Raw genomic sequence first — 26,122 nt, forward strand, 5'->3', positions numbered from 1 at the left:
CCACCATGCAGTATATCTGATCCTCTGAGATTCATCCCACCAAGTACTTCAGTGCTGATCATGGTTCTCTGTGATGTCAATCTTTTCCTATAACATGTCACAGATTTTTCATGCCTATCTTCCATTGAAACCTATGAGTGTTAGGTAAGAATCCATCAATGGAGAATAAAATCAGTGTATGAAAGTTTTGAGGTAACAAGATAGTTGCATCTTCTCAAAGTGTCAGCTTTCAAGATGCTTAGTAGTTACAAATGGAAAACTAGTAAGTTTATAAGTTGAAGCTCTTGGTAACATCACCTTAACTAAAGGCTCAAGGTTAATTACTTGTAACAAGACACATCTACATCATGTACCCACGACACACTGCAGTTAGATAACTGCATCACCTTTGTGCTGTTTTGTACTGAGACGGGTACATCACTTTTGAGGTGTGCTGTTCTTGAACAAAGCAACAACAACAAAAACAAAAACAAAAACAAAAGATAACCCCTGTCCTAGTTGAAAGTCATTCTACGATCCTAGTTCTTGGAGGCTGAGGCAGTAGCATGTCAAATTCCAGGCAAGTGTGAGATATACAACTGGTCAGTCCTTATGAAGTATAGCTAAACCATGAAAGACAGGGAAAGAATGAAGATTTATCACAGTTTGGAAGAGATAAAGACACAACAAATACATGAAGAAAAAAATCTGGAACTGGATTGTTAAACAGAAAAAATACACTAGAGAAAACATTGATGAAATCTAAGTTAGGGCAGTAGTAAAGAGTATTACCCAAATGCCAATGTCCTCAATGTTATTTTGTGGTAACATTACAGTGAACTCAATGGGAAGTATGCAGGCAATCACAGAGGTACTATGACACCTTTTCTAGAAGCCCAAATTTACTTCAAAGTAAAAGGTTTTGAAAATGTAGGAAATGTTATTAAGTTATATAGCTGTCTTTTGCCCCAGTCAACATTCCATGTTGCAACTGTTTTGAGCCCTCCAATTTTTCTTTACTTCTCTCTAAATGAAGCTTAGGTTCCTCATGTGCCATGATGGCCATTCCTATTCCATCTGCTTTCTGCCTCTCTGAGTTTATCTCTTGTCACTTCTAGCATTCTAGTGTCTTGAGAGGACATGGTCTCCCCTGCCCGTGTGCATTTGCACATGCCATTCATAATACCAAGAATTTTCTCACTTCCTTCCCAACTGACCTCACCTAACTCCTGCCACAAACTCTGGAAATTCTCCTTTGACTTGTTCCAGTGTGCATCAGGTAGCCTCATCTGTTTTTATCGGTATCTATTTGTTCCATAAAACATTTGTAATGTCTTTCTTTGCTTATCTCCTTGAATTGTAGAATCCTCAAGGGAATGAACCATGATTGGCTTTAACAGAGAACTGACCCAGTCAGCTGCATGGATGCTGACGAAAAGTGGACTTTCTGGAGCAGTCCTTTTCTAAGGGGGTTCAGTCTCACGAAGTCTATGACATCAAAAGTCTTGTTACAGGCTGCTCTGAGTTAAAGGAACAAAAGCTGTGCTGTATAGGGAGCTGAGAAATCAGAAGCAAGAGCAGAACTTTGCATTGTTTGATAGGATATAAGGCAGCATTACTGAAGTGTTACAGCCAATACAAAGGTAGAAAGGGCAGTCAAAGTTTGGTTGTAGATGTACAGGTTAAAAGTTAAGGGCAAGCTGGGTGCAGTGGCACATGCCTATAGTCCCAGCACGCAGGAAGGCAGAGGCAGGCAGATATCTGTGAGTTTAAGGCCAGACTGGTAAACAAAGTGAATCCAGGATAGCCAACACTACATAAAGAAACCTTGTCTTGAAAGGCCAACAAACAAGGGCATTGGTGAAGATGAAACCTGGGATGGCATTAAGTCTGAAGAAATAGTCAGGGGCCATAGTAAAGAGCTTAGTTTTTGTTCTGTTTGCAATAGAAGTCATGAAGGGATTTTGAATAAGAAAGTAACATGGCCAGATACATATTTTTAGAATGGCTTTGGAGAAGTCCAGGCTGGAAGTGACAAATTAATTTGAGGCCCAGTATGAGCTGATGGGGACATTGGGAGCTAATGATTTTCTCCTTTATAAAGAACTTTCTGCCTTTGCAAAGAAAAAAATAAAGAAAGGAAGGAAGGAAGGAAGAAAGACCTCAGTTTTATAAACCAAGCTTTTGGCCAATAAAGACTTGCTGTATATAGGGGTCTATGATCTTTCAGTTGAGACCTGAGGCATTTGAAAGCAGAGCAATGTAACAGGTGGAGATTGCTTCAGTTCTGACCTGAACTTTGTCACTACCCATGTTACTTTCGGCAAGTTACTTACTCTGTGTGTTCCCTTTTCACTATCTTCAGAAAGATTAAGACTGCTTATGTCATCTATTTGTGTTGAGCATCCAGTGAACAATTCATGCCAAGTGCCCATTCTATTGCTAGGCATATATAATACATTTTCTATGCAAAGTGGCATTGATTGACCAATAGCCATGAAAGTCCTAATAGGGCCTGAGTTGTTCAGTGTTGGTCTTCATTCCCCTGTTAAGTGATTATCCAGGACCTAATGCAAGTACCTTGGCTGGATATAAGCTTACAGATAAGGCTTAGTGTCTTCTTTGTTCTGGTAATTGTGAGGCTTAGGTGAATTGGGGACAGCTAAAAGAGACAGGATATTGAAGTTGCAGTATTGGAATTACTGTCATTTAAGCTGTATCTGTAACCTAGCAGAAGGAGTATAATATGGTAACGGTGACTCATTTATACTGAGTGCAGTTATACTAGGTGATCAGTTTCTCACTCCTCTCTCAAAAGTTTGACATGGCCTTTTCCGAGATAGAGTCAACATGAAAGCTACCTGAGGAGAAATCAGAGAAGGTCCCTTCCTGTTTTCTCTCAATAAATCCCCTTCTTGGTTGAAAACTCAGATCCCTGTTAAATCCTGGTGCATTTTTTCACAAATCACAGACTTTTCTCTTCTTTTGCCTTGTCAGAAATCATAGACAGACTTAGAAAACCTCCCCCTGTATATAGACCAGTGGTTGCACCTGAGTATGCCCCTGCAGAATGTCTTCAGATGATGAAGCACTGCTGGGCTGAGGCTGAAGAACAACGACCAACTTTTGATGAAATATTTAACCAGGTAAATCTATTAGTGTTATCACTGTCTAGTAGTTAGCCTCCCTGAGGCTAAACTCATTGCATCCTAATATTGTGGAAGAGATATTACAAAGAAAAAGGACATTCTCTTTTAAAAAGCAGCCCAGGACTGGCTTTGAGGCTCTTTAGGCTGGAGCACATCCAGCACATCCTCTGTGAACCCAAGGGTTGGTTCTGGTGTTCTGTGTCTGAATGACTTTTCTGAGACATCAAAAAAATCTGTCATGTTTAAAAGGGAGTTCATGTGGAACACAAAAGTAGATTTCTTAGGTTTCGCTGAGGAATACTGGAGAAATGGATTCATGGAAAGTGATACCTCTCTCTTTAATATACTGCATTTCCAAAGAGGTTGATACTTTTCTAGAGTCTGAGCTAGGAAGAGGGTGCAAGACAAGACAGAGTTCCTCTGTTGGCACATGCAGTTTAAGCTTTGTTGACTTGTCCAATACAGAAATTGTGGGTGCTCTCCATGACTGCTGTGTCAGCTCTAGAGCAGAGGCTTTTGAGCCTGGTTAGAGTCCAGCACTGAGCTGCCTTATGACTGGCAGGTATCTGAGACAGAGAAGAGAAAGACTTTGACTGAAAGCCTAATGAGGTCCTGCTTTTGAAGTCATTTGTGTTCTCCAGGTAACAATACTTCCATTAGTCTGGCTGGAGTTCTTGAGGACCCTCTATCAGGTGTTCTATAGTACGAAAAAAGCAAAGGACCATAGAGGACACATTGCTAAAAAGTTAGCATGAGACAGGAGCAAAAACCATTTGTCCTTGTGTTGATGCTGAAGATGTTATTTCAGAAGGCAACAGATAAGTCAGTGATAGACAGGAGGAGTGCCTACTACGTGACTTTCAAACAAAACATTATTAGGACTACTCTCACTGAAATGCTTTACTGGAAGTTTATTCTGTCTGATGACAAGAGTAGCCTCTTCACTTCCTGTATCTAATACAACTTAAATGCAAAGAGGTGAATGAAATTTTCTAAGTGAGGCTGTGGGGGAAGCCCAGTGGATTTGAACTGGCTGATGAAGATCTTGGACATGTACAGAGTCCAGAAGGAGCTTCATACTGTTCACTTTGGGACAAGGGATGCTACATAGAGCATTTGTGGCCACACTGTTTAAAGTTTGTTAAGCAAAACCGTCAATATCTACTCAGCAAAACCACTGCCAATCTTTTCTGGTTATGACCGTGGTGATTAAAACAACATGGAGGGAGGTATCCACTCATGATTCTAATGCTTATGCTAATAAGCTCATTTTAGATGGACAAAATCCCAGGAGGGTATATTTAACATTCATATCAAGCAGCTACCTTTTAGAAATCAAGGAACAATGCAGTCCAAAACTAGCCAAATTTCTACATGACCCTGACTGATATGAAAAGCAGGTACTAGATGGAACCATTTAGTATTAGACCTCATGGTAAGAAGTAGAGGAAATTTTTCTGTGTTATATTTTGAACACTCTGTGTAGTCAAGACCCTCTTTGAGAACACTGTATCATTTGAAGATAAGGGTGATTTCGTAGGTTGATATCTTGAATGATAAAACAGCAGTTCCTGCTCTCTTTCTCCCTCTTTTGTTATCACAATTGACTGTTTCCTTGAAAACGGATACTATTGTTATAGCATTTCAGAACTAAAGGAGCTTGCTCTGAACCTCTATGATCAAACTTGAAAAACCAGAAGAACGGGGGGGGGGGGGCTGGGGAATGGAAAACACTCTGTGAATAGGCCAGGGTGACAATGAGACTAGATGTTGAGAATTCCTATTTATGTCTTGTCTCATCTCTCCTGATGTGGCACTTCAGAGGAAAAAGATTTGTGATGAGGGCTGATCCATCATTACTGAGTTTGGGGCTCAAGCAGTCATAGGCTCTTCCTTCTCTTGTATTTTCAGTTTAAAACTTTCAACAAAGGGAAAAAGACTAATATTATTGATTCTATGCTTCGGATGTTGGAGCAGTATTCTAGCAATTTGGAAGATTTGATCCGGGAACGGACTGAAGAACTGGAAATTGAAAAACAGAAAACGGAAAAGCTTCTAACACAGATGCTACCACCGTATGTGTGAACACCTGAGGAGTGTGACTCCTTAAAACAGTGTATTCTAGTTTGAAAAAGAAGAAAAAAGTTACATACTAGCAAACTATTCCCTCCTTCCTGTCCTTCACCCTCTCTATTTCCAGGGGCTTTGAGTCACACCTTCAAATCAAAGTAGAATTGGAAAACGAGAGAACAAAGCATGTATCCTAATCCCCTACTTCCTGTGCAACATGATGATCCTTTCAGCCCTGGGTTATATATATATACATACATATATATATATGTATATATATATATATATATATATATGTATGTATATATATATATGCCACTTCATAATAGAGCCAAGAGGGTGGCCAATTTAAAACAAAACGAAACAGGTAGTTCTTTGTGCTCCTGTATGAAAGATGTAGGTCTGTTTTCAGGGGACTTTCTTCCTTAATCGTAGCTAAAATTTCCATTTCCTTCCCAAGTAACAGTGTCTTCAAGGAGATCAATGTTGAAACTAGTTTTGGAAAACTAGCCACTTGGGAACATTCCCCCAAAAGGAGAGGGTAAAGTAGAAACTCAGGAGCTGAAAAAACTCCTTGGAGACAGAGACCAGATGTTTCTTTTCAACCCATGTTCTTTCTAGTACCTGGTCCAGCACCTGACACATTGTGCTCAATATGTACTTATTGAATAACTGAGATCTTTAATGCTTGAACCAGGTGAAACTCTTTCTCATCACTTACCTGACAGCGATTTTTAGAGATTTTATCTTTAGTGTGGGGCACATGAGGAGGCTAATCTCTTCTTAGGAATAGTTATGTCTGCTTTTCAGATCAGTTGCTGAATCCCTCAAAAAGGGCTGCACAGTTGAACCTGAAGGATTTGACTTGGTCACCTTGTACTTCAGTGACATTGTGGGGTTCACCACTATCTCAGCCATGAGTGAACCCATTGAAGTAGTGGATCTTCTGAATGACCTGTACACACTCTTTGATGCCATCATTGGTAGTCATGATGTCTATAAGGTATGTTAATTAGCCTACTAATGTTTTTTAGCATGAAACATTTTACATGAGATTTATCTATGTGCATTTCAAAACTGAAAGATGCATTTTTATACAATGTTGTCTTATAGGAATGATGATTAAATTAATACAACACTCTATTGGTACTTTGTTGTGAATGAAGGCAGAATAGAACAAGTCTCAAAGAAGGAATAGATTTCCAGAAAGATTTCTTTTGAGATGTTTTCTAGAATTATGACTAAGAAGAGGTTAATATAGGGAGACATATTACAGTTCATTGGATGAATCTCCACAATGTAAAAATATTGTGCTGAATAATGAAAAGGATTAGAGATTTTCTTATAATTGGTGGCTGCTACAGAGTGCATCTTGTTAAAGCTTATGTTATATAATACATACTATGAAAAATATTATCTTTTCCATAAATATTGTTTTTTTAAAGAGAAAACATTTATCTACTATTAAGAAAGAGTAAATGTGCAAATGGGATTTGTAAAATATAACAAATAAAATGATAGTTAAAAAGACAAAATCATTAAAAAAATTACCAAGAATAAAATTTGAACTATGAGCAAGTGTAGAATCGTTAGTTGACAGCTAGCAGAAATGTATTGGTTTTATACAAGAAGGAACATCACATTATACCAGAGTGCTCTTTACAAATGTGACTTTTGGCAATCAATGCAGGGTAACCCAAAGGACACCTATTAACGTGAAGTTTGAGAAAGTATCCATTCACTGTGTCCCTTCCTGCCAACCTAGTTCTACTCTTTTAAAAAAATCAAAACTTGAAGAATATGGAGAGACAACAGATGACTTCTTTCACACTTTTTGGCACTATGCTCTTTTACTGTTATTCTTTTTACATGATGTATTGTCTTTAGGTAGAAAATTACTAAAGATCTCGTATTTCTGTAGAGATATTTCCGTGTTGTCAGGGACATAGATATTTGTCACATTGGAAGGAAAGGATGCCTCAGGTATCCCAAAGTTTAGACAACTCTTATGTTTCAGTAACTGTGGAAGAGCTGGAGAATGGGTAGCTTCATTTATTGGATCCTACACAGTAGTCTCAAATGATCCAGCTCTCAAATCACATGCCAAGCAATGTATTTATCTCAGTTTAGACAGGTAAAGACCCTTAGGGCTAAATTATGCTATCTAAATAAGGTTCAGAAATAGACATCATACCTGCCAATCAGCAGGAGCTGAAAACTAATCATGAAATGCACATAGAAACCACTGTGGAGGAAAAAAAATCTATGAAATCAGGCGACCTGTCTTAACTTGTTGAACTCAAGAAGCCTGAAGAGAAAAACAAATCACTGAAAGCTAATTCAGTTGAAACTAAAATCAAAGGTGATTCAGCATGGGCAGTAACAGAGCCACTAGTTTAATCAATCCAGCTGATTCTGCTCAGGCAATCATTGGGGGTCCTGGGGGGATGAGGCCATTAGCTATTTTGGTGCTTCTTGACTGTAGTACAGAGAATACAGAGTTAGAGGGCTGTTTTTTAAAGATGGAACAGAGCTGTCTGAATCAAAAAGTGGAATCTAAAATTTCAGGCTTGTTTATTAATAACAACATAGTACAAAGGAAATAAAAATTGAACCATCAGTTAGTCACCAAACCTGTGTGAATTTTCGTTTTCCTGATCTGTTAAACTGGAATCATCTCCCCTGGAACTCGATAATCTAAAATGGATGTGAGAAGTATACCACAGAAGTCAGTGATTTGTTTGTGCTTTCATTCCTTCCGTTGACCCTTCTCAACCAGATTCTTTTCTATGCCTTTGCTTCCTTTGAAGTGTTCTCTGACTAATACACCCCATAATCCCTCATAACCATCTACACACTAACGTTCATCTGTACCAGGTTTTGTGTTCTTCTAATGTCTTCATTTAAATAATTGGGTTTTTGGGGTGACAATTTATCAGAGCTAAATGGTCAACTATCATGTGTGATAATGGCCAGCCACTAACTGACCATACCTACATAGTATTTACATTGTGACCCTTCCTTCTTTTGTTTAATCTGTCGTGTCTATTTGACAGCAGGAATCTTTCCTCCAAACAATACCAGAGCTGGGAGACTGAAAGGAAGAACCCTGAAGTAAAAGTCCCATATGGGCAAATGTCCATTATTATTGGTTATTTAGAAAGTCATTATGTGAGCCCTGTTGCTGAATCCTAAACTTCATCTTATGAAATTGAATAATAACCATAGTCCTAAAATTGACTTTAAAACATGCTTTTTGTTATTGTTGGCGATGGCGATGGTGGTGGTGGTAGTGGTGGTGATAACTTGCAGTTATATGTTATCATCCACCTGCTTGGTTTTAAGTGCTTTGATGTATAATAAGTTATTTAGTTCTAAAATTCCTACGGACTATTTCTAACAGGATCTCAAGGGCAGGCTGTTTGACCCCCCCTCCCCAGGGGAGGAGCAGTCTTTTAGGCCACAGAGGAGGACTTTGCAGCCAGCCCTGAAGATACCTGATAAAACAGGGTCAAATGAAAGGGGAGGAGGTCCTCCCCTATCAGTGGACTTGGAAAGGGGCAGGGAGGAGACCAGGGAGGGAGTGTGGGGTTGGGGAGGGAATGAGGGAGTGGGATACAGCTGGGACACAGAGTTAACAAAATGTAACTAAAAAGAAAAATACAATTAAAAAAAAATTCCTATGAGGTAAGCATTGAAATTATCATATTTTCAAGAGGTTCACACTGGATGGAGCAAAATGGAACTAAGTGACTTGCCCCATGATTGTAAGTGCAAAATCTGAGTTTCTGCACAGGGCAGAATGTCTTCAGAATTTTATTGATTTTTTTTAGCTGCAATCAAATTCATAGTAGGCTAATCTGACTAGCACACTTTATAGAAGTCTTTTCAGTTTGCTTATAATTTGAATTTATCAAACTATTTCTATGTATGAGCTATTTAAAAGAGTGAGCACACACTGTGGGGAGGAGGAGGAGCAGAGAATTGGTTCTTGCAGGATAGTCAAAGGTCAGGATTATGGCTGCTCAAGGATATAGCAATAGGAAAAGAGGAAGGGATTGGTGGGGAAAAGATACAGTTCTCATAATCAGAAGGTTTGTGAAACTGACTGTCATATTACTGGCAAATCAGAGGGTCTTGACTCTTTTTGTCCTTTCCCTGTACTTCCCCTATTTACCTAAAATTAGCTAAAGAAAGGCTTCTTTTCTGAGAGTATCTCAGGCACATTTTCCCTGAATAATTTGCAAGGGACATGCTAGGGGCAGTGTCACTTTTCCTTCATACAGGAATTTGTTGAAACTTCATATTTTCCTAGGCTCATTCAATAACCTTTGAAATAGCTCCGCTTACTTCAGAATCTCTGGTTGTGAGGTCTATACATTAGTATTTTAATAGAGTTCCTTAAATGATGCTGATATACAGCTAGACCTGTGAATTGTTGACAGCCCCACTCTGCCTTGCTCACTTTACATATGTGGCTTTCATCATACTCCTAAAACCCTGTTGGGGGGGTAGTAATATGAGGAAGTTACATGCTTGTTAATCCTAAGTTTTTATAATTCCCAGGTAGAGACCATTGGAGATGCCTACATGGTGGCCTCAGGTCTCCCAAAGAGGAATGGCAGTAGGCATGCTGCTGAGATTGCCAACATGTCCCTAGATATCCTGAGCTCTGTGGGAACCTTTAAGATGCGACACATGCCAGAGGTGCCAGTCCGAATTCGGATAGGCCTACACTCAGGTAACAGAAGCTTGTGAAAGCAAGAGAAACCCTCTCCACCTGTCCCAAGGAAAACTTAGAAGAGGAAGGAGAAATATGTAGATAACTTCTGATTGTGAACAGCTGGATTATCCTGGTGTCTAGCAATGCTTCATTTCTTTCTGTTTAGCCAGTTTTCGTTCTTTCCTCCACCTATAGCATTGCACTGGGCCGCCAACCCTCTTCTTCTTCTTCTTCTTTTTTTTTTTTTTCAGTTTAGGTTTTATTTATTTATTTTTTTTGAATTTAATTTTTTTCTTATCAGTTACATTTTATTAACTCTGTATCCCAGCCGTGTCCCGATCCCTCATTCCCTCCCAATCCTACCCTCCCTCCCTCATCTCCTCCCTGCCCCTTTCCAAGTCCACTGATAGGGGGGACCTCCTCCCCATTCATCTGATCCTGTTTTATCAGGTATCTTCAGGACTGGCTGCAAAGCTCTCCTCTGTGGCCTAACAGGACTGCTCCTCCCTTGGGGGGTGGGGAGGCCAAAGAGCCAGTCATTGAGTTCCTGATAGAAATAGTCCTTGTTCCCCTCACTATGGGAAACCAATTGGTTACTGAGCTACCACAGGCTACATCTGAGCAGAGGTTCTAGGTTACATTCATACATGGTCCTTGGTTGCATGTCAGTCTCAGAAAAGACCCTGTGCCCAGATATATTTGGTCCTTGTGGAGCTCCTATACTTTCCTCATCAGACTAACTCCCCTTCTTTCTTATGATTCCCTGTACTCTGCCAAAGGTTTGGTCATGAGTCTTTGCTTTGAAAACACTGCTAGTTAGAGTCTTTCAAATGCGCTCAGTAGACTCCTGTCATATGTTCAATTCGCATCCCATCTGTCTTTCAAAATGAGGATTGATAATCTTACCCCATGTCCGCTCTCTTGATTATCTTTTTTAGGTGTATAGATTTCATTATGTTTATCATCTCTTATAGGTCTATATAAGTGAGTATATACCGTTTTTGTCTTTCTCCTTCTGGGATATTTCAGAACCCTCTTCTATAGCACAAATACTGCAGCCTCCCCTTCTCATTCTGCACCACCAATTCTATGTTTAACAGAACGACAAGATCACCAAGTATTTGTGGTCCTTCAGATAATGTAATCAGTCAATCAATGAAAAGCATTTTCCTCCTATAACTCATCCCCTTTCAAATAAATGTTGTTGACCCCCCCCCACCCCATATCTTTTCTATTTCACTACTGTGTACATGCTGGAGACTGTAGATTATTTATTTATTTATCTATCTATCTATTTATTTAATAAACATTTTAAAAACTTAAAATATAATTACATTACTTCCTTTTAATGCTACAACTCTAGTATATAGTTTTCCTTAAGCTTCACCTGTGTGTGTCAGACATTTCCACTTGAGTATTTCCTTTGCTCCTCAGACTCAAAGTATCTAAAACAGAATTATTTTCTTTCCATACAGTGTTCTCTCCTGTGTTTTATATTTCATTTAGTGTTACTGTGGGTCACCTGATTATCATCTTAGAAGTTATTCTTTTTTTAATTTTTTAATTTTTTATTAATTACACTTTATTCATTTTGTATCCCCCATAAGCCTCTCCCTCCTCCCCTCCTGATCCCACCCCCTCCCCTTTCTGCATGAATGCCCCTCCCCAAGTCTACTGATAGGGGAGGTCCTCCTCTCCTTCTTTCTGATCTTAGTCTATCAGTTCTCATCAAAAGTGGCTGCATTGTCCTCTTCTGTGGCCTATTCTTAACTCGTCCTTCCCTCTCACCTTCAATAACAAACCAACTACTAGTTATTTTATTGTCTATGTGTTGATGCCATACTACTTGTGTCAAAGTCAGAGGACAATTTACAGTACCTAATTCTCTTCTATCATGGAACTCAAACTCAGGTTCTCAGACTTGGTGCCAAGTGCCTTTGCCTTCTGAACAATCTTGCCAGCCCATACTATTAGTTTTTAAAATTTTTGTCCTTTTAAACATTTAAGACTGTCTTGTGTCTTTTTTTTACTTTTAAATAAATGTATTTGAAAATTATTTAAGAAATTATGTATATTTAAGAAATATACATAATTCCATAAAGAAAAGAAAAGAAAAGGTATGTCTAATATTTAAAATAAAAAATAACAAAATGGTTAGATAAATATCTACTAAAATTAGTAAGAACATGAAAATGCCTAATAGTCTTTATCAATGAAGAAGCTGATGTAACACTCATTTAATTCTGACTTCTTTTTATCTTTTTATACTTGCATAATAAACTTGACTCAAAGGGGAAACAAAACTGTCCTGTGTCACCTTGACAATGACTACTCAAGCCTAGGACACCGGAATCGCTTTTCTGGATTGTAATAGCAACATTTCGCTTCCATGCTTGCCTTTCTCTATTCATCATTCCCATAGCAATCATCATAATCCATGTTGTTTTATTTGTACTTCCATTAGACCTTAAGCTCTTTGGCAGCAGAACCATATCTTATTCACATTCTTTTTTGCATTCTTTTATAGCAGCTGTTCATTCTTTCTCTAAGGAAAATCTCTCTGTTTGGTATCCTAGTTACTCAAATATAACATATATAAAATTTCAAACTGTCTTTTCCAATGCATGAACACAAACTTAGAGCGCCATGCCAACTTATTCACCATAATCAATCAGACCGCCATCAAGTCTGTTGGTTTTCATAATATCTGTCTTTTAGGACCCCACTTTGGGGACTACTTCCCACCATCACTTCCTTTCTTAAGGCCTTGTGTTTGTTTTTACCACACCAGATGCCTAGTGGAAACCCTTTCAGAGCATCCAATACACTGACTTGTGAGGAAAAAAGACAAAGAATATTCTTCATATACCCTTTGCTCAAATTTCTCTAGTGGGCCAAGGACTTTACATACAACCCATTCAACCCAACCTGATCTATAGTCTCTTCCCAGATGCCTGAGCTGGAAGAACGTTTTTCTTTCTAAGACCTTCTCAAAAAGTCCATGCATACAGAAATCCAAATCACAAACCTTTGCTTTATGTCTCTTTCTGCTGTTACTGAGTCCTACCTACTCACCTTCTAAGAGTCTGGGCAAACCTTGCCTACAGGAAACTGCATCACTGAGTCATGTCCTAATAACGAACTCTGCATATTCTATAGTACTCCAGTTCTTCTGTCTGTAAAATTTGCTTGGTGCCAGCTATAATGCCTTGCACCATTGCTTGCCTGCCTCCTGCTTGGTAGTCTCTTCTCTTCATTCAGATGTGAATATCTGATATAATTTAGACTATATATTATATATTTTTGACTCCCCAGAGTGCCTGCTATGGTACCCAATTAGATGCTACTGAATGAGAAAGAAACGAATTAAAATAAAAAGAAATATATCTTCAGGTCTAAATTGTTATTATTTGTTGCAGAAAAAAAAAACCTTTGGAAACAAAACACTGACTTTATTTCAGGAAAAAGCAAAAAAAAAAACATGTTGAAAATTTTAAGGATAGAAAAAACAAAATTCAGGAAGGTAAAGGTTGAGCTCATTTTTATATCATCCTCCTAAAATTCTTTCAGTTACCTTGAACATGTAACATGGCCATAGTAGTGTAAGAACAAAAATTCTTGAAAGGACAAATGGAAAATAATTTTATATTATCTCTACACACTGTTCTTTCACACCCCTACCACAGATGATGGAAATTCAGCTCTACTTGTTTATACCTTTTTTGATTAGCTGAACCATAAGTCTCTTTGTAGACACAGTTGTGAGATAGACTTAAGAGACTCTTTCTTCTAACTCTAAGACACAAGAAACACATTTTCTCCCTTGCAATAAAACTGTTTGGATCCTGAGTCTTTGATCAGGCTTTTCTGGTTAGATTTTAATGTCTTTTTGTCCTTGTTGGCAGGTATCAGTATTTTGAGTAGAACGGTTCCTAGAATAGAGGTACAAATAAGAAAGGTAGTCATGTCTAGAGCACAGTAAAATTGCTTTTTTGTAGATGAGAGTTCATTATTCAATCATCTGTCTTCCTTTGGATTTCTAGAGCAGTTTGATGGAGGCATTGGTTTCCTACCAAACCTCTCCTACCCTGCTCGCAATGGCTCTTCTCTTAGTACTGAATATACACCTGTTGACTCCAGTCCCACTCCTCTGTGTTCAACAGGGCCTGTTGTTGCTGGAGTGGTGGGCCTCACCATGCCCAGATACTGCTTGTTTGGGGACACTGTGAACACAGCTTCTCGAATGGAATCAACAGGGCTACGTGAGTATCTGTAGATAGCCGGGGTGGAATCTTCTTCCAATTGGGAAAGTGATTCTTCAAGAGAGGAGAAAGAAAATGGATACTCAGTGTTTTAATGTTTTTAAGAAAAAGGAAAGATAATTCAAGAAGACTAAGGTAGATCACACATTTCCCCATCTATAATAGCAAACCAGTAGGGGGTGATGTTGGGCTGAACATGTACCTGTCTTGTTCTAGAAATAAAGCTGTAGCTAAGTGACACTGAAAAAGCCAGTTTGACCAAAAGAATTTCAAAAAGTCTTTTGGGCAAAAGAAAGAATTGGCCATCCCAGAAGGTGCTAGGGAGGCATGGAGAGAGGAGAACTAGGTAAGAGATTGACATTTTCAGTTTTCAACTAGTGTGTGAAGGCTCATGAGCTAGCTGCCTACCAACTGGCTGCTGCTGTTGGATGCTTGAGTTCAATTTTTCAACTGGTTAGGACCCCAGGAGTTCCTGGATTTATCAAATAAGCCCCTAGAATTTAGCTAGCATAATCCTTCAATCTAAGGAGCTTGGGATTCCAAAATGATTAATTCCAACCTCCCTGTACACAAAATCCTTAGCTCCTATCAAAAATGTTCATAGTAGCAAAGGCACTACTTCTTCTTCCCCCTTTATTTGCAAATGAAACTGTGCAAATCATTCTGCCACTTGTTTGTTATGGGCAAGATGCTTTATCAACCATCCATTTCTTGGTTACTCACTGCCTTTGCTGAGATATACCATGGTTCAGCAAACCAAATTTCCCACACCATTTTAAGAAAAAACATGTTAAGAACAGCATCAAACCCTATGTTCAGTTTTCATGGAGCTGTTTTTTTTTTTTTCTGTTGTTGTTGTTGTTTTCATTTTTTTAAGTGAAAGAAAGAAATCATTTAGACCATTAGCAGCCTTGGCCCTGGCAACTGCTAGGCAACACAAGCTCATCCTGAACTGCAGCCCCATACTGAAACTACTTCCTGATGATACGGTGGCCTGTAGCTTAGTGTGTGGTGCACCATATGACCTCACTCTGCAACATTTATGTTCAGAAACAGGTGTATACAACGAGTCTAGTCTTAGCCTATCTAGCCTGTATAACCATGATTAAGAGGCATCACGGAACTTAGAAAATGTTTGCAGAATAAATTTTCTGGCACCTGGGAACATTTTTAAAACCCTGCAGATATGGCCATGAAAGAAGTCATTTAGGGACCACTCTGGGAATATGACTTTGCATATGGCTTTGCTCTTGAAGTGCGACCTAAGAGTGAAAATTCTCATGGAACTGCAATGCAGATTTGGCACAATGCTTACAACTGATATAAGCTTGTAGAAGGCTGAAGCCATATTCTGGTCTGCACTAGGGAAAATGCCACATTTTGGAAATAGCTAGCTGAAAGCAACAATTGAATTCTGAGATTTACATAGCTTCTTGTCTAGTGGTCTGACATGAAGAGAAAATGAACGTACTGAATCATCCACAATTAGTGTTTAATAAGCCCTGGCTTTGCAAGGAGGACATTGTATGGGATGCAAAGAAGCGTGCTCATGTGATCTCTGTGTGCCTGAACCTGATTAGTGTGCCTTTTTAAAGGCTTATGACTATGAACAGAATGTGGTAGTAGTAAGCTCCAAAACTAGCTAAGGTCTGATACGAAGTAGCCTCTGACTTCATGTTGACTGTTACACTGGGGCATGTAACATGCTTCTTAATAAAAATTCAATTTCATCAGTTTCTACCTCATATCCAGTTAAATAGACTGGGGATTCTTGAATGGGAGTAATTAGGGACTTACAAGTGATCCTCCCTATTATGTAGCTACACTGTGGTTAAAATCAAGAGCCTTTTAACCCATGTGCCCCACCCCATAGTCAGGCCCACCCTACCAAGATTTCCTGAAGCTCAGAGGCTAGTGGAATGGCACACAGTGGAATAGGTACGCTTGTTAGGAATGTGGCTTTTAGGAGCAGGATAACCCTTTCTGAACAGAGGCTTTGAATGAATGTGCATCAATAAAAAAGACAAATAATGGTACTGAGCTGTTAAGGAAATTCATTGTGAATATATGTGATAAAGCTTTCCTGTTCTTTTCAGCCATGCCTTCCTACTCAGATTGTAACCACCTTCTAGATAGACAGCTTCTGTGAGTACATATCAGAACATTGGGCTCAATCTCAGCAAGGTGTCAGGTCATACAGTGACAGTTGTCAGGAAGTTCAAGGACCTTATCTCAGGGAGCAAGTGGTTAGTTTTCAGTAAAATATTACTTTTTCAGTCCTAAATGAATTTGGAAAGATGTAGCTCCCTAATGTAAAGCTCCTATCACTTGTTGGAATCCAAGACTGGAATAGAATATAGTCAGGCACATCTGGAAGCACTCACTGTCCACTGAAAAAAGTTAGGGTTGTCTGATGCTCACAAAATACGGATTGACAGAGAAAATGTTCGGCTATTTTTCAATGATGTTTTAAATATGATAATACTAAGAGATGGTTGTAAGTTTACTAATTTTGGAAAAGACACATTTTAACATAAAGTAGGATTATAAAGATCTAGAGAATTCAGCCTTAATAACAGCCATGCAGCAAGCTGCTGAAGCCAAACTTTCCTTAGAGGAAGTTATATTGTAGCTGAGAGCACAGTGGTGGTTGCTGCTTTCTTCCTCTCAACCTTTGAGTTGAATTAACACCTTGCTATTGCATGACCTTTCGTCTGAGATAGTGTCTAGGAGTCTGATGGGTGCCACTGCTAAGGTCTTCTTTGTGCCTGATGAGGTCATCACTCCTCCAACTCCTTTTATTCAACAAGGACTAAAGCTCTCTCTTTATCCTCTCCCCTGAGACCTTTCTGAGAGCTTCCTATACTCTGAAATGGGGACATTCATTACACTGTTAACGTCTCATTGATTTTACCAGTGAGAAAGTAGCTAAAGTGATGCTTCCTCTTCTTTTACAGCATACCGTATTCATGTCAGTCTCAGCACAGTAACAATTCTCAGAACTCTGAGTGAAGGCTATGAAGTAGAGCTTCGTGGAAGAACAGAGCTCAAGGTCTGATGGACTTTTGTTTGGGGAACCAAACCCTATGGACACACCTGCATCTTGAGAGTTCATGGTCTGTCAAAAATGTGCACCTGAGAGTCTGAGACTTGGAGCTACAAGTTGGGCAGAGTCTCAAGTTCCAGCTGAGTTTTCTTTGTGCTTCACTGTTTTTCTTTTTGAAATATTAACCCCAAATAGCATGAAGGAGATATGAAAATATTTTTCCTTACCCCCCACCCCCAGAATATAAGTCTATTTTTTTTTCTACTTAAAAGAGCTGTCCAGAATTTGGTTGACCTATGAGTTATGCTATAATTTTGATTGTTTAATTTCCATTTTATTTACTCTTTGGCATTGCTGAACATAGTCACAGTATTAGTGAATTTACATTTTCCTCTTAGCCCACTCAGTGGCCACCCTTTCTGGCTTTTTAGTTACATTATGGGCTTATTACATATACAGGTCTTTCTCCTAGGCCAGGAGTACTGGAAGGATCGGGGTGGGGCCAGAGTCTGTTTTTATAAAACACAAACATTAAATATGATCTTTCCTCTCTACTGAGGCTTTATTTGACCTGTAATTTGGCATGAGGATAATCCAACCTTCCTTTTGGAATTTCTATTGAATTTTCTTCATCTCCTTCTAGCCTTGTGAACCTAGGTGTAAGAGATTCCAGGAATCTGTTACTCTAACTCGCTCATTCTCAGAAAAAAAAAAATCAAGACCCAGAAAGGCAAAGTCTTTCACAGGGGAACATTGTCATTTGCTAGCAGAATCAGCCAAAATCTTAAAAAGCCTTATTTGCTTCTAAAATACTACGGTAAATGAAGATGATTTTAAAGTGATTATTCATGGGAGAAAGCAAAGATGGGCAGTAGCGGTGGTATAATTTACTTCTGTCATTGGCATGCTTTCCCTGAATGGTAGTGATTTACATGTAATTAGATTTTAGAAGTTAAAGATAGGAAGGCCTACCTCTAATTGTTCACTCCTTTTTCTACTTCATGTTAGTTTGGCTCTTTCAGTACAACTTTAATATCTTCTTGTAGGTGGGATGACTCACTTACAAGGGGACAGAGGCTTTTCATCACCTCTGCAGAGAGCTCATACTCAGCGACATGATGGGGTCAGGTTATTACTTGGGCAGCAAATCAGATTGTTCAAGGCTTTTGTGATTCTCCTGTACAGTCTGTCATTTCCCAGCACTAAGGGACAAAGGCAGCATGGTTTCCTGAAGTACTTTTCTCTGTATTTCTGGGTACAGAGATTTTACCTAAAAGCCCAAGAACTGAAGAGCTCTCACTTTTGAAACAGAAAAAGAAAAAGAAAAAAAAAAGCTGGCCCTAGTCCCATGGTTTTGTATTGCCCTACAGATTCTAGATAGGAGCAGTTGCATCTTTAGAAGTTTAACCTCAAAGGACCCCTTTGTAACCTCAAGTTTCCCTTAGCCCAGGGAATTTTGGAAGATGTTACAGGAAGCACAAGGAAAAACTGTTTTTTAATTTCCACACTGGGCCTTGGTTTTTAGGGTTGCAGAAGAAGAGTAGATTCAAAGAGAAGGGGGTGCATAGGAAAGCCCTTTTTGTTTGTTTATTTGTTTCTGTTCATTTACCTCCCTTTCCATAAGAGTAAGAAATTGCACATTGTATTGCAGGAGTTAGGCAAAGGAGGTTTCTAGTGTATTGGAGACAGGTAATATATGCCCAATCTGACTGTATCAAATAGCCAGTCCATTTCAGAATGTCTTCTTTTTACTTTTTTAAAATTTATTTATTTTATTAATTACAGTTTATTCACTTTGTATCCTCCCATAAGGCCCTCCCTTCTCCCCTCCCAGTCCCATCCTTGCTCTCCCTTCTTCACTCTTGTCCCTCCCCAAGTCCACTGATAGGGGAGGTCCTCCTCTCCTTCTTTCTGATCTTAGTCTATCAGATCACATCAAGAATGGCTGCATTGTCATCTTCTGTGGCCTCATAAGGCTGCTCTCCCCTAAGGGGGAGGTGATCAAAGAACAGGCCTATCAGATTATGTCAGAGGCAGTCCCTCTTCCCATTACTATGTAACCCACTTGGACACCTGCCATGGACTACATCTGTGCAGGGGTTCTAGGTTATCTCCATGCCTGGTACTTGGTTGGAGTATGAGTCTCTGGGAAGACCCCTGCGTTCAAATTTTCTCATTCAGTTGCTTTCCTTGTGGGGTTCCTGTCCTTTCTGGATCTTACTATTTCCCGCTTCTTACATAAGATTCCCTGCACGTTGCTAACAGTTGGGCATATGTCTCAGCGTCTGCTTTGATAGTCTGCAGGGTAGAGCCTTTCAGAGGCCCTCTGTGGTAGGTACTAGGTTGTTTCCTATTTTCTTCTTCTTCTGATGTCCATCCTCTTTGCCTTTCAGGATAGGGATTGAGCATTTTAGTCAGGATCCTTCCTCCATCTTGCTTGGTTTCGTTAGGTGTACAGATTTTAGTAGGTTTATCCTATATTATATGTCTATATAAATGAGTATATACCATGTGTGTCTTTCTGTTTCTGGGATAGTTCACTCAGGATGATCCTTTCCAGGTCCCACCATTTACCTGCAAATTTCATGATTTCCTTATTTTTCATTGCAGAGTAATTCTTCATTGTGTAGGTGTACCACAATTTCTGTATCCATTCTTCAGTTGAGGGGCATCTGGGCTGTTTCCAGCTTCTGGCTATTACAAATAAAGCTGCTACAAACATGGTTGAGCAAATGTCCTTATTGTGTACTTGAGCCTGTTTTGGATATATGCCTAAGAGTGGTATGGCTGGATCTTGAGGAAGCACTATTCCTAGTTGTCTGAGAAAGCGCCAGAATAATTTCCAGAGTGGTTGTACAAGTTTGCATTCCCACCAGCAGTGGAGGAGGGTTACCCATTCTCCACAACCTCTCCAGCATGTGTTGTCACTTGAGTTTTTCATCTTGGCCATTCTGATGGGTGTAAGGTGAAATCTCAGGGTTGTTTTGATTTGCATTTCACTAATGGCTAATGAGGTTGAGCATTTCTTTAAGTGTTTCTCTGCCATTTGATATTCCTCTACAGAGAATTCTCTGTTTAGCTCTGTTCCCCATTTTTTTAATTGGATTATTTGGTTTGCTGCTTTTCAGCTTCTTTAGTTCTTTATTTATACTGGATATTAGCCCTCTGTCAGATAAAGGGCTGGTGAAGATTTTTTCCCAATCTGTAGGCAGTCGCTTTGTTTTGATGACGGTGTCCTTTGCTTTACAGAAGCTTTTCAGTTTCATGAGGTCCCATTTATTGATTGTTGCTCTTAGAACCTGTGCTGTTGGTGTTCTGTTCAGGAAGTTTTCTCCTGTACCAATGAGTTCAAGGATATTCCCCAGTTTTTTTTTCTAGCCGATTTAATGTGTCTGGTTTTATGTTGAGGTCTTTGATCCACTTGGACTTCAGTTTTGTGCAGGGTGATAAGTATGGATCTATTTTCATTTTTCTACATGTAGACATTCAGTTGGACCAGCACCATTTGTTGAAGATGCTATCTTTTTTCCATTTTATGGTTTTGGCATCTTTGTCAAAGATCAGGTGTTCATAAGTGTGTGGGTTTATTTCTGTGTCCTCTGTTCGGTTCCATTGATCCACCATTCTGTTTTTATGCCAGTACCATGCAGTTTTTATAACTCTTGCTCTATATACAGCTTAAGATCAGGGATGGAGATACTTATAGAGATCTTTTATTGTAGAGGATTTTTTTTAAGCAATTCTGGGTTTCTTGTCATTCCATCTGAAGGTGAGAATTTTTTTTCCAGTTTTGTAAAGAATTGTGTTGGTAATTTGATTGGAATTACATTGAATCTGTAGATTGCTTTTGGTAAAATGGCCATTTTTACTATGTTAATCCTGCCAAGCCGTGATCATGGGAGATCTTTTCATTTTCTGATATCTTCTTCTAATTCTTTCTTCAGAGACTTGAAATTTTTTTCATACAAGTCTTTGACTTCCTTGGTTAGGGTTACAACAAGGTACTTTATGTCATTTGTGGCTATTGTGAAGGGTGTTGTTTCCCTAATTTCTTTCTCAGCCCTTTTGTCTTTTGTATACAGGAGGGCTACTCATTTTTTTTTTTTGAGTTAATTTTGTATCCAGCCACTTTGCTGGAGGTGTTTATCAGCTGTAGGAGTTCCCTGGTAAAATTTTTGGGGTCACTCAGGTATACTATCGTATCATCTGCAAATAGTGATACTTCGACTTCTTCCTTTCCAATTTGTATCCCCTTGATCTCCTTCAACTGTTTTATTGCTCTAGCAAGGACTTCCAGAACTATTTAGAAGAGATATGGAGAGAGTGGGCAGCCTTGTCTTGTCCCTGATTTCAGTGGGATTGCTTTAAGTTTCTCTCCATTCAGTTTGATGTTGGCTATAGGTTTGCAGTATATCGCCTTTACTATGTTTAGATATGTGCCTTGAATCCCTGATCTCTCCAACACTTTAAACATGAATAGATGTTGGATTTTGTCAAATGCTTTTTCATCATTTAGGGAGATTATCATGTGGTTTTTTTTTTCTTTCAATTTGTCAATATGGTGGATCACATTGATGGATTTCCATATATAGAACAACCCCTGCATACCTGGGATGAAGCCTACTTGGTCATAGTGGATGATATCTTTGATGTGTTCTTATATTCGGTTTTCAAGTATTTTCTTGAGTATTTTCACATGAATCTCACCAAGGCAGATTGGCCTAAAATTCTCTTTCTTTATTGGGTCTTTGTGATGTTTAGGTACCAAGGTGACTGTGGCTTCATAGAATGAGTTTGGTAATGTTCCTTCTGTTTCTATTTTGTGGAATAGTTTGAAGAGAACTGGAGTTAGCTCTTCTTTGAAGGTCTGGTAGAATTCTGTGCTGAAACCGTCTGGCCCTAGGCTTTTTTTTGGATGGGAGACTTTCAATGACTGCTTCTATTTCCTTCGGGGATATAGGACTATATATCTGTCCTATATTTTATATTGATTTACGTGGTCCTGATTCTGCTTTGGTAAGTTGAATCGATGAAGAAAACTGTCCATTTCATTTAGATTTTCAAGTTTTGTGGCATATAGACTTTTGAAGTAAGTCCTAATGATTGTTTGGATTTCCTAAGTGTGTGTCATTATGTCCCCCTTTTCATTTCTGATTTTGTTGATTTGGATGGTGTCTCTCTGCCTTTTAGTTAGCTTGGCTAAGGGTTTGTCTATCTTGTTGATTTTCTCAAAGATCCAGCTCTTGGATTCATTGATTCTTTGAATTGTTTTATTTGTTTCTAATTGATTGATTTCAGCCATGAGTTTGATTATTTCTAGCCATCTACTCCTCTTTGCTGTGTCTGCTTCTTATTTTTCTAGGGTTTTTAAGTTAGCCAGTAAGTTGCTTGAATATGCTGTCTCGAATTTCTTCTTGAAGGCACTTAGTGCTATGAACTTTCCTCTTAGCACTGCCATCATTGTTTCCCACAAGTTTGGGTATGTTATGTCTTCATTTTCATTGAGGTCTAGGAAGACTTTAATTTCTTTCTTTTTTTCCCCTCCCTTACGCGGCTGTCATTTAGTAGAAAGGTGTTCAGTTTCCATGTGTGTGTAGGCTTTTTGCTATCTCTGTTGTTGTTGAGGTCCAGCTTTATTCCATGGTGATCAGACAGGATACAAGGGATTATTTCAATCTTCTTGTATCCGTTGAGGCTCGCTTTGTGACCAACTATAGGGTTTATTTTGGAGAAGGTTCCATGAGGTGCTGAGTAGAAGATAAATTCTTTTGTGTTTGGGTGTAAGGTTCTGTAAATCTCTGTTAGGTCCATTTGATTCATGACCTCTGTCAGAGACATTGTTTGTTTGTTTAATTCCTGTTTTGTTGACCTGTCCTTTGTTGAGAGTGGGGTGTTGAAGTCTCCCACTATTAATGTGTGGGGATCTATATGTGGTTTAAATTTTATCAATGTTTATTTTACAAATGTAGGTACCCTTGTATTTGGGGCATAGATGTTCAGGATTGTGGTGTTTTCCTGGTGGAATTTTCCCTTGATGAGTATGAAGTGTCCTTCCCTATTTCTTTTTATTAATTTTGGTTGAAAGTCTATTTTATCAGATATTAGAATGGTTACTCCTGATTGCTTCTTGGGTCCATTTGCTTGGAAAGCTGTCTTCCAACCCTTTACCCTCAGGTAATATCTATCTATGTGACTTAGGTGTATATCTTGTATGCAACAGATTGCTGGGTTTTGTTTCCACCTCCATTCTGTTAGTCTGTGTCTTTTTATTGGAGAATTGAGTCCATTGATGTTGAGAGAGATTAATGTCCAGTGGCTGTTTGATCCTTTGATTTTGATGTTGGCTGCGGTCATAATATTGTGTGCTTGGTTGCTTTTTGTTTAGCTGTAATGATGTTAATTATTTCCTGTGTTTTCTTGAAAGTAGCTAGTTTTCTTGGGTCATATTTTCCCTTCTAGTGTCTTCTGTAATGCTGGATTTATGTGTAGGTATTTTTGAAATTTGTTTTTGTCATTGAATATCTTGTTTTCTCCGTCTATGAGGACTGAGAGTTTTTCTGGGCATAGAAGTCTGGGCGACATCTGTGTTCTCTTAGGGTCTGCATGATATCTCTCCAGGCCCTTCTGGCTTTCATAGTCTCTGTTGAAAAGTCAGGTGAGATTCTAATGGGTTTGCCATTATATGTTACTTGGCCTTTTTCCCTTGCAGCTTTTAGTATTTTTTCTTTGTTCTGTATACTTACTATTTTGATTATTATGTGGCAGGAGGATTTTCTTTTCTGGTCTAATTTATTTGGTCTTCTGTAGACCTCTTGTATTCTCATTGGCCTCTCCTTTAAGTTGGAGAAATTTTTTTCAATGATTTTGTTGAATTTTTTTTCTGGTCCTTGGAGCAGGGAATCTTCTTTTTCCTTTATTCCTATTATTCTTAGGTTTTGTCTTTTTATGTTGTCTTGAATTTTTTGGATGGTCTGTGTCAAGATTTTTTTAGATTTAACATTTTCTTTGACAGATACATTGATTTCTTCCATTGTATCTTCCACACCTGAGATTCTTTCTTCCATCTCTTGTAGTCTATTGGTTATGCTAACCTCTGTAGTTCCTGTTTTCTTCCCTAAGTTCTTTCTCTCTGCAACTTCCTCCATTTGTGTTTTTTTAATTTTTCCAATTCTATCTTCAGATCTTGAACCATTTTGTTGATTTCCTTCACCTGTCTGACTGTATTTTCCTGTTTTTCCATAAATTCTTTCATCTGTCTGTTTGAACAATCTTCTGTTTCTTTTATTTCTTTCAGTGATTTAAGCATTTCCTCTCTAAATGCCACAAACTGTTTGGCTGCAACTTACTCTATTTTTTTTTTATGGATGGCCATAATCTGTTTGAGTTTATCTTCCTCTAGGTCTTTATGTATTTTATTTGTTTCCTCTGTTATCCTCTTCATGAGCATAGTTGTTACGTCATCTTCTTGAATTTCAGTTATGCTGGAGTGTCCAGGGCTACTTGCCCCTGGATAACTGTTTTCTGGAGTTGCCATATTGCTCTGTCTTTTGTTGGTTGAGCTGGCCTCTACCCATTGGGCTATCTTAGGTGTTTGGAGTTAGTTTCTAGTCCTGGGGATCTTGTGCTGGAGAGAATTCCCTTGGCAGGAAGATACTTTTTCCTGAAGGAAGCCTTCTCAGCCTTTTGGGTATAGTCACTGGGTGGCTGGTGTTTTTCAGTATTTCCTGCTCCTCACCTCAGGGATAGAGACCTGAGTGGTAACTGTGGTCCTTGTTAGTCGAGAGGGTTCTCATCTCACCCAGGGAAATCCTGAAGATAGCTGCCCTGCTTCTGGGTTTCTTGCTGTAGATTTAGTGATCTGCTACTGTAACCTGTGTGTCCTGTGGTTTGGTCAGTTTTATTAGGGATAACTGGTTGCCACTTTGAGCAGTATCTGGGGGTTGATCTCGGGAATTGGGGCCATATGTCCCAGTACCCAAGCGGTAAGCTGTGGCGGGTGGGTACAGCTCTCCTGGTAACAGTAGGCTATCTGATGCACAGCAAGTCCCTGGGTTGGGCCAGTCTGTGGGAACTATTCCAGGGATATACTGGGTAGCCTAAGTCTGTCCCCTTTTCTTCATTCTCTGTGAGGATTTCTCCTGACAGTGACTCCCAGTCTTTGTTGCCATAGGGAATACAGCTGGAGAGCTGGATCGCAACAGCTGTCTGTACCTGTGGGTGGAACCCAGTTCAGTGATGGCGGCTTGTACCCGCCAGTCTGTGAGACTTTTTCCAGGGAAAGACTGGGTGATCCAAGTCAGTATCATTTCCTTCCCTGTCTCGTGACAGGGACTCCCAGTCTCTGGTGTTTTTTGTACCCACTGATCATCCTGGGAAGGTGATGAGGACACGCAGGCATGTGGCTCTCGTCTGGGGACCTAGTGCCTAAGTGACACGGGATCTCTTCCAGGTTCTGGCTGGGGGACCTGAGAGTGGACCTGACTGATTCTCATGCCATGGGGGTTCCCTCTCACCTGGGAAACACAATCACTGTTGTTTTAGGGCCGAGAGTTCAGCCTCTTGGGTGCTGTAAGGGAAATGTTGTCGTGTTCCTCAGATGCAGTGCTCTCCTGGCACTGCCATCTTATTGTCCTCTCCAGAATGTCTTAATTCAACATTTCCACTCTTCATCCACTCTATTGTTGCAAGCAAATGTTGCCCCAACATTTGGGACTGAAAGACTTTGTAAGATGACCAGCCTGCTGCAATTTTGAAGTTGATAACTACAAACATGTTTTCCTTCCAGTTGTCTGATGCTTGAAATCCTTCTAGTAAAGCTTCTTTTCTTTAGCTCCTCCTTTGGCTCCTCTAGCAGTGTTCTTCCCTTATCATTTCTTTTACAAAATTGATGAAT

The 26,122-nt window shown here is 39.2% G+C and overlaps 1 protein-coding gene across 1 annotated transcript in view; it reads left to right on the plus strand.

Moving 5' to 3' along the window:
- Gucy2f (guanylate cyclase 2F, retinal) overlaps positions 1-26,122 on the plus strand; it is a 139,805-nt gene that overhangs the window by 106,632 nt on the left and 7,051 nt on the right. Inside the window, exons 11-16 of the mRNA XM_055604984.1 lie at positions 2,977-3,125; positions 5,040-5,203; positions 6,009-6,201; positions 9,765-9,939; positions 14,085-14,183; positions 17,141-17,235. Of these exons, the coding sequence (XP_055460959.1) occupies positions 2,977-3,125; positions 5,040-5,203; positions 6,009-6,201; positions 9,765-9,939; positions 14,085-14,183; positions 17,141-17,235 (875 nt within the window). The remainder of the gene's footprint in view (positions 1-2,976; positions 3,126-5,039; positions 5,204-6,008; positions 6,202-9,764; positions 9,940-14,084; positions 14,184-17,140; positions 17,236-26,122) is intronic.

The sequence above is a fragment of the Psammomys obesus genome, unplaced genomic scaffold, assembly GCF_907164565.1.
Source record: "Psammomys obesus unplaced genomic scaffold, mPsaObe1.curated_primary_1811, whole genome shotgun sequence".
In the NCBI taxonomy this organism is placed as follows: domain Eukaryota; kingdom Metazoa; phylum Chordata; class Mammalia; order Rodentia; family Muridae; genus Psammomys; species Psammomys obesus.